The 9,682-nt window shown below is 43.3% G+C and overlaps 1 protein-coding gene across 1 annotated transcript; it reads right to left on the reverse strand. All coding sequences in view use genetic code 11, as the record gives it.

Annotated features, from left to right (window-relative positions):
- Positions 1–4,265: 4,265 nt before the first annotated feature.
- Positions 4,266–9,682, reverse strand: EGR_04506 (hypothetical protein; the record flags this gene model as incomplete). Its single annotated transcript, XM_024493755.1, has 2 exons — positions 4,266–4,396; positions 9,460–9,682. 2 exons carry the CDS (start codon positions 9,680–9,682, stop codon positions 4,266–4,268), a joined length of 354 nt encoding a protein of 117 aa, XP_024351869.1.

Below are 9,682 nucleotides of genomic sequence, written 5' to 3' on the forward strand. Positions count from 1 at the left end.
GTTTGCTTTTCTAAAAACAACTGAAGATGGTTCCTTTTAGTGCAATTGTGCAGCGTGCGGTGTTTAATTCCCTTTGTTATAATATACATCGTTCAGTGAATTTTAGGCATTCTTAAGGGTTATCTTGCACTTTGCAATCCAGCAGCTTTGGAAATGTTGAAACGTTGAGGATATTAATGATGTTGTAATGAACTTCCTTACCCCTACATTCGCAAATTGCATTACTGTATTTAAACTCATTTCACTTCTGGTGAAGCTTGCTTAATGAACAGATCCACAGCGCAAGCAGGATGTATGCAAGAAGAAACGACTAAGACACAATACGTAAACCCAACGCGGGAAGTATGGCAAGACAAAGAAATCAACTCGGAGAAAGCAGGAATGCGTAAGTAGCAGCTATGCTCGATCCCTCGGGGTTTGTCCTCCATGCAAAAAAAGATGAAATCTATTTAATTCAAAATAAGAAAAAGACAAAAAATGTGTTTATTACCACGGATACGACTAAATAGCAAGATAGTGTCAAATATTGACGAGCATCATGAGTTCGTACGAATGCAACGATGCTCGCAGGAGAAACAATAATTGGGAGGCACAGTCCTAATTCCGAAGTATACACTAGTAGATGTTGATGTTTTCTACACCCATTCCATTTGGAATATGACAGGAGCATGTTGGTTAATGTCCGCGGCACGACGTGAATTCACTCCAACCGTCCATTAGTACGGAAAATACCGACACCATCCTATCACCTCAGAACGCAAAGTAAGTGTTGCAAATGAGATGAAGAAAGAGGGATTATTGGTGCCTAAATGAAGGCCAAACTGAGGTGTAATATTCACCCTCTGAAAAGTAGACGTCAATCTACTGATAATTACCACTAATAACCAAGGCCTCACACTGTAACTGAGGCATCACTAACACAGCCGTGATGGGGTCTAGGATGTACCACGCAAGTGTGGAGATCACAATTTCTCTCCCACACCTCCTGTCACTTATACACACACGTTGCCATGCCCTTGGGTTCCATGTGGGCGTCTCCAGTGGCTCCATGAGGAACGACCTTTTTGCTATAGTTCCACATGCGTGATATGGCACTTAGAATGGGCAGGCCAAACATTCGTGTATAATATAAATAGTAGAGTCGGGATGTCTGCAGCAGAACTAATTTATTGGCACAATCTTATTACTAAAATAAAATGAACAATCTCATCTTTTATCCATCATCAATTCCAAGTACAAGTTGCGACTAAAGAGGTGGTGATGTCTCTGTGAATTCTGGTAACAATCAAAGAGCAGATAGTACAGTAATTCAAATTGCAAGACTACCAACCCACTGATCGTCTGACCGACTAACTTCATGGTGCACACCTGCTGCATTCTGTCAGTATCATCGTGTCAGCTAGAACAGCCTACATAAGTACTACTAAAAGCAAGTGCCAGTAGCCTCTCTAGCCCTTTCGCACCTAAACAATATATGCCCTCTCCCAGTATTACGTCCATGGAAAGCAAATCCAGTCCTAAAGCACAAAAACTGGGCGTTTTACTTCTAATCGCAAATTCTTGACTTGGCCGAAGAAGAAAACATACCGATGTTGGAGAAAGCGATTTGCATTCAAAAATCATGAATAGCTTTGCCATTTATCTCAATTTGCCAATATTCTCTGAAACGCGAAGTCTCCTTTGAAGCAAGTCGTAATTGTGATGATGTTGTAGCATACTGTCTCCCTGCAACCGTGCACTACGCATCAGTGGACATGAATGCCTCCAAATGCCCAGTTAGCTCCTACTGCTACTTCCACTACTGCTACTACTTACTCGGTAGTAGTAGTAGGAAAGTCATTCTTCGATGCATGTTCTGCTGCATTTTCCACAGGCAAAATTGCATTTTTGCACTTACCATAGGATACGTACTATCATGTGCCGACACCTTGTGATGTATTTGGCAAAAGCACAGGCTTCCCTCCACCACACACCGCACACCATGCAAGCACAATAGATGCCTTGCCTCCTGAAGCTGAATGGCTTCCTGCAACATATTTGCCATTTAGGAGGTTTCTTACCAACTCAAGCCTGTCTGATGGCTGTTACATGGCTTTCTAGAAAGATGTGGGGTAGAATGAAATCATCGGTCTACAGGGGAATGCAGGAGGGTAGGTATGACAAGTAATGGTAAAATATGACTATTGCGAAATACAGAATGCTCACTACTAAAATTCCCTTTGCATACACGTGTACGAAACCAGATGGAAGATTGGCAGTCAAGGAAATGTTTAGAGAAGTTAACTTCGACTCAGGTATGCTGTGGAGCTTAATTAATAGAGGAGGCAAGTTTAAAGCTGTTAAAAAAGGGGAATGGCTTGAAGCATTTGGCAGCTTGGATTTTCCCTAAAAACCGCCACCACACCATTCTATTCATTGGTATCTTCTACGGGTGCAGCAGACAGCCTCTTAACTAACATTCTCAGATGGTCTATGGCTGATGCAGGTCCTGCAGATCACGAAGGCAGACATCTTCCACAACCCTTCTGTTAGAAGCCGTCACAGATTCTCGCGTTCTCCTTACGTGCCCTTCATATGTCACATTAAGATTGAGTAATCAGAAATGGAATTCAGAGTTGTTGACTTTTACAATCAAGTAAGCTTTTCGGTGCCATAATGCTAGGACAGAATATGTATTGCTGACATGTAGAGGGGTCAGGTGTCACTGGCATGGGCCAAAGCGAAAAGTTGAACAAATAGCCAAGGTATTAGAGCACATTGGTTCCCTGGGTGGTTAAAGAAGGATCCCTATAATTTTGTTGATTCCTTATGAAACATGGATAAAATGTCTGCTTTGCAAAGATAAATTAAGCCAAGATAGTTCATTTCCTTAACGAATTTTTCCACCACATGATCCATGTCAGCGGCTGTGTTTACCAGGCTCTTTTGTGAGTCCGAGATTGGCGAGCAGAAATGACATGGAATGAACCCGCAGGGATCTCATGGAATTATTGCGAATGCTTCATCGGTTGAACACACCCACGCATCCGCTGGCATTTGAGAGTGAAACAAATGGTAGGTGTGATGATCTTGCACAGTGGTCTTCAGCCAAATTACGTCTCTTTGTCCCAGTTTCATTTAGAAAATAACGTGAGTGTGTTAATAAATAACCTCGTGAATTTATTGTGGTCAAAACACACATTTACAAAGTAGTGATTTCATTTGTTTACTTTGATACGCATAGTGAGGGTGTTTAAAACGCAGTGATTTAGTAGTAGTGAATGCTGCCTCAATGGAGCTAACACGAAGGGGTAAAACTTACCCGCAGACAATCAGACGTCAATTGATTGGTAAATGCCACTGGTGCTTAAGATCTACTTGGAGAATTGACGCCGCCAACGTGATTACTGTCTCCAAATGCGCCGACATTTGGCTCACATCATTCCCCCACTTTGTAGGCAGCCACCACACCTCCGCTGCCATTTGGGTGACATTAATTAATGTGTATTTTCTCAGTGGGCACACTTAATCCACAACTGGAAGGCTTTTAGTGCACCAGTCCCTTTGGAGGAGCTCTGCATCTACAATTTCGTTACAAAGGACCTAAGTGCTAGTAGACTGGCAATTCATTTACAAGTATTGACGGGTAGAAAGCTTCGGCTCAGCTAGCGCAGACGTGTGTTATGCGAATGGGAGGCCGGTGTTAGTCCAGACTAGTACATAATTCATTATACCTCAGAAAAAGAGGGATTTATTACAAATAATCATTTTTTTCTCAGCTAAATACGTCCATTATCTGTTAAATTCATGTAAAATATGAATTTTGCTGTCTTCTGGTCAGGCAAAAAATACATTGAAAACCGATCCAGATAATGAGCAAGATATATAGAACTTTATGCAATTTTTTGGAGACCACATAAACTGCAAGTCGATTTGTCCGATTCGACGAGAAAACGACTTATTCATAGTAAAAAGAACCGAATTGATAGGCCTTTACACTCAAATGCTTCCCGCGAAACCGCATGAGAAGCTTTTGGGATGGGTAATGGGCAGAGAGTTGAAAATTTTCATCAGCGAAATTTCACTGAATCGGTGTTAAGAAATGTGATTCCACAAAGGAACGTCATTAAGCGCTCATTCACATTATTTATGCGCGTGTCGTGGGTACTCCTAACAAACGTCTTCATATAGGTACCGTGGACAGCTGCGTCATGAACTTATTACGGTAGTTCACGTCCACGGTTAGTGTCGCTTCATTCCTGCAGAGCACAGAACAGCAGCATTTGCTAAGGGTCATTTCCAATCATTCTATCAAGGGTCATCGCCGATTCTCCCATCTGCAGCATATGCTCTTCCTCCATCAAGGTTGGTCTCCGTAAGGGTGCGGTGTGATTTTCGCCGGTACCAGTGATGAAGTCTAAAAAAAATTAAGAGGAAAGCTGTGTATAAACTGTTCACGCACGGTGGGGGTATAAGCTACTGCCATGACCCAGAGTCCATGCAGCCCTGCAGAAATACAATGGCGAAGCCTTAATTGACCACTTAATAGGGGGGAATTAGTAAAACGCTAATCAAAGTACTACCCCCAAACACAAGCAAAGCAGACAAATAATTGATGCCGAGCAATTTGCACAGGCTAACTCGTATTCCACACATTGCATCCACTCTCTCCGCTTCTTCAAGGTCGCCTGAGGGCCTCCTAACCCACGACGCATGTGTTTGTTCATTCAATTCCGCCCATCTCCTGTTCACCTTAAAATGCACAGCGTCACACTATAGCATCACAATTGCTTGGGGACTGACGGAGACAGTGGAGTATACGGATGGGAATGCGGACTTCTTCCCCAGCCAGAGATTGCGTGTCATCCGCAAACGAGGCAAGTTCAGCTCAAAATACCCAAATTTTTGTCTGCATCCGTACCTCAAGTCGCAAACGTATGTTTCAAAAATGTTCTGCCATCAGGGAGTGCCAAGTTCCATCAATGCATGATTTGGCGTCGCATTGGCTACTGATCCTTCTTCTGGCACATCGTCCAGAGATTCTTTAGTCAGTGAGTCTTTAGCTCTCAGAACAGCTTTCCATGCCTTGTTTTCAGAAACTCCACACACCAGTTGACGATCCTTACGGAGCCGAGATTATGTGTATAACATCCTCTTCAGAGATTATAAGTCTACCAGTGTATGCATAGTTGATCACAGCCTCGGCCATACTGGAAGGAGGTTGATGGTGGCAAGATTTACCCCTACTCTTTGTAAATCCGCTTCTATTGGATGGCCTTTCCACCCTTTCCAGAGGTCACTGTATTCAGTAAAAGTGGAAACTTGGCTGCTGCGATCAATTGATGTACCTCTACACACCTCCTAATCTTTATCTAGATGTCGAAGAGGAAAATCTATGCTTATCATCCCACAATTGATGAGCTTGCACTATTTACGAAGGTTTGGAATTTGTGGCTGGTAAAGGAGCCTGCATTCTCATCCGAAAACGTCACTGTGATGTAAAGGGTCGACAAAGTGCCCACTACGGCCAAGACGAGATGTGTGGGAATGGATGAATGAACACACGTGTGCCTTGCGTTGAGCACTTCTGGTGACCTCGAAGAAGCCGAGATGGTAGGCGCAGTGCATGGAGGATGAGTGAACCTGTGCATGCAATTTAGCCTCATTCATTTGTGTACTTTGCTTATGCTTAAAGGTTGTACTTTAATTCGCCTTTTAGTTCTTCTCCTTGATTGCGTGGACAGTTAAGGCATCGCTGTTGTATTTCTGCAGGGCAGCATAACCTCTGGACCAAACCAGCGGCCTCCAGCCCTTCTGTTCGTAAACAATACATATTCGACTCCCGTATTATGCCCTCTTTTGACTTCAGTAAAGACTTACACCCTATTCTGGTGGCAATGAGAAACGAACCCTCTCCTAAAAGGCACTTACCCCAAACTCCAATTGTACATCACCGTGGTATGATGTTCCATCTGGCCCATCTGTTCGTTACAAGGTTATGAGGGCAGGGGCAAATGATGGAAACAATGACTCATTATCCAGCCAGCTGCGGTAAATTCGTATCCAACCCCTAATACCTCTTCGTTGCAACATATTCAGCTCGAAAAAGGACATTTCGAACATGGTGTGCAAGCTAACTCAGTGTCCAAAGTGGACAGTTATCCATTCCGCGACCCTGGATGGAGAAGATACGCGAAAGGTGCCTCTTACCAGCCGATGTAAATTCTTTACATGGTCTTCGTTTTATCCCTTTATTTGGTTGTAATGGAAGATTTCTGGCTAGTTTTGGTTCTTCCTGGATGGTGACGAGTTGAGGTAAGGTGATACAACATCCTTTTAATTGGGTTTGTGGAGTTATTGCTGCCTCTGCTGTTGCCAAAAATAGGTTCTGAAGTGTTTCCTGATGATTGGGATAGAACCAGCCACTAAACTTTGGAATGGAAACGAAATTCTGAGGTCCGTGCCTTTTTGAAAATTTGAAGGTTCGCCCGTTCTGCCAATATTATGGTAGGTTGAGATTTCCTCCTCACCCTTTCAACTTTGCCATCATACGCTTAAAAAAAGGTAGATTAGTTGGTAATTACCGCGTTGAAAATGGTACTTTAAAAAGGGTGCATTTGATTTCGGGGTTATGTGGCGCCAGAGTTTGTCTCCTTTGTTACAAGCTTAAGTTTCTGGATGGCAAATGTAATGCATGGCTGATCGTACTTTTTAGTTTGCAAGAGGATAGAAATGGCCTGAACTTGTGACAGAGGAGACGTGAAAAATTCCCACAGAAAAGGAGAAGACAGTGCCATAGTCTGCCAATAAAACCGGTCTTATGTGAAATTCCACATCATCACAATACATGATCTCTTCCTCCCATCCATCTGCTCTACTCATGTGTCTAAACCCGCAAGTGCGAGTAGTAACCTTACAGTAACTAGTGTTTACTTGTTTTTAGGTTGTTTATTACTACTTGCTGATTAAGTTCCTCACTTGTGAAATGCTGAATTAATAGTAAGTGGGATGACAATGCGAAGATATGTGTAGTAACCTGAAGTAACTGCCTCTTCTTGTTGGTGATCAAATGAAATTCATCAGCTTTTTCTGTAATAATGTTTAAAGTAGCCTTGTCCACCAATCATTATGATCTAGGAATGCGCACAACTTGTTGATCATTCAAATTCCAGGCAAAAGTTTTCCATTTGACGGCTTGTCTAGGTGTGGACGCATATCGAGAAAGTGGTCCTGAAGACTGGGCGAGTTGGTGCACCACTGTCATATGCGTCAACAACACTTAAGCTGGGTTAGTAGGAGATAGCGGCTTTCGCTGATCTTTATCCGCTTTAACTTGGATCTAGTCCATCGCCTACGCAAATGACTAGTTGGATGGTAGGTAGCGTTCCTGTTTTTTGTTGTTTATTGGAGATATATCTTCGTATGGTGTTAATACTACCCTCGGACAGGCCGTACAGTGTCCTGGTGACCAGCTTATTCGTACGACTTACGACGCACCTCATGAGAGATGAAACTTTGTTATTTACGGAGGACTACAAAATGGAGGTTGTTTATATGAGGTGGAGATTGTGCACCCGCGTCCATTTAATGTTAGTTGAAGTTGGTGGGAGGCGATTTCAGCTGGTTTGCCCTCTACCCTGAGTTGAAGTTGGCAGTCAAGCTAGCAATGCTGACGAACGCACTTGTAGAAGGAGAAAGTGGAGTGTGTGGTGACTTGATTAATTGACTGTGATTACTTGTTCCACCGACTGACGTGTGAAAAGAAATGACTTTTGAGCTAAAGGCATCAAACGAAGGAGAGTGGCTTTGGCTGTAGGAAGCGCAACACAATTTTTGAGCATAGGGCCCTTCGCCCAGATAAGACGGCTACTTTTGCACTGTTGTAAGGGACAAAAGAGTAGGCTTTGGACTCAGAAGAGGCTAAGACTAGACAGTGGGTGGAACGAACTCAGACTGCTCACCTCTCCCCCTTTCAAATACTGCCATGACTAACCGCGAAAAGACTTACACTGTAGGTAGGACGGAGGTAAGAGACCGCCTTAAGCTCAGCCTCTTTGCGATACGGAATGATTCAATGTAATTTACTCACTTGTAGGCACAAATTAGGGATGGTGTTGGAATATGTGGGAGAAAAATGGCGTACTTGGCGGCAGCAGCACGACGAAATAAAAAGTCGTATGAAGACCATTAACTGAACTTTTGAGAGGCAGCGAAGGGAATCCTTCCTTGCACTACTTCGTTCTCCATATTTCTCTGGTGACATTGCTCTGGACTCCAAGCCAGGATTGTCGCTTCATGATTTCTGACGCCTTTGCACCCGACAATTCCATGCCAAGCTGACTAGACGGTTCCGTTGGCCAACAGGTGAGATATGAGCAGGGGCAGCTAAAAGCAGATCATAGTTTGTCTTGTGGAGTCAACACGTTTCATGAAACTGCACTCACTGTCAGACTGTCTGATGGGGAGGGGACAGTAAATGATTAATCGGAGTCAATCTGTCTATCTGTCTACCCTTCTATCTTTCACACGCACTCACGAGGTGCATCAACTCATCTGATTTCATAGGACTAGGGCCCAAAGTACCAACAAACCACCAACTGGTTAATTGGGTTTGCAAACTAAAACGTTGCAGCGAGGTGGAACCGATCAACTGGATGGATGGAGGTCACCACGAGGTCATGTGATTTGCATCTTTTCGCCCCCTTTACTCGGATCAAGGCCATAAAACACGTGGTCATTACGAACTGGTTGCATTACAACCCACGTTTTGAAGTGACATTAGACGAAAGTCCAATCTTACATCTTCATGAAATCACCCTGTCAAAATCCACAACTGACCTAACTCGTGCACAAAAAGAAAGGTGTTTTTTATCCAAAGAAGGGCATCACAGTTGTCCCTACCGGTCCTACTGCCAGTTCGTTGGACAATTTTCGAATTACTGATGAGTCTTTGGGATTCAAGACTACGAATCTGCGTGTAGAGAGGCAAAACAGAAAAATGTTAGAAAAGTGATGTTTGATCCACGTAAGCATGGCAGCTCCATTAAAAGGCGAGGGAAGTTGGAAGTGGATGGATTAAAAAAAGTGGTTTTAAAATGTTGGCGTGCAAGACCAATCAAGGGATACTTTCTTTGAGGATGTTTTGATGCTGTGAGCCAAGTTGCGCTGTTTTTCTGTAACTCTTACCATTCAATGTCTCTTCTGCTTGCTCCTGTTTTTGATTTGTGGTGATAATTGAAGTGCAGTGTATACATGTGATATTGCATCAGAGAACTATAGATGGTCATCACAAATGTGACCTTATTACCTTGGATCGATCCTCATTTCGTAAGGAAAGTTGAAGGGAAAGAAGCCAAAGAAGGAGCAGGTAAATGCAGCGGAATCACAAATTTACCTTATTTATTAAAAAACTACTCTTGGAATGTGTTACTGTAAGTGGAGGGGTGATAGCATACGGTTAATTATAGCGTGTTTCCTTACGGATGGCCCTTTTGGTCCAGGTGAGTGGCAATTTCAGGGCGCCTAAAATGTCATCCAGACGCATCTCTAAGGGAGGAATCCAGGCGGCAAATGGAACGAACAATACGTAGATAGCTGCGAGTGAAAATGCCACTGGCCAGGCGATGAAGAAGACCAAGGCGAAACAGAAGATTGTGTAGAGCAGATCTCTGACTTTGTCCGCAACCATGATCATTGGTGACAT

The sequence above is a fragment of the Echinococcus granulosus genome, assembly GCF_000524195.1.
Source record: "Echinococcus granulosus chromosome Unknown EG_S00028, whole genome shotgun sequence".
NCBI lineage: Eukaryota > Metazoa > Platyhelminthes > Cestoda > Cyclophyllidea > Taeniidae > Echinococcus > Echinococcus granulosus.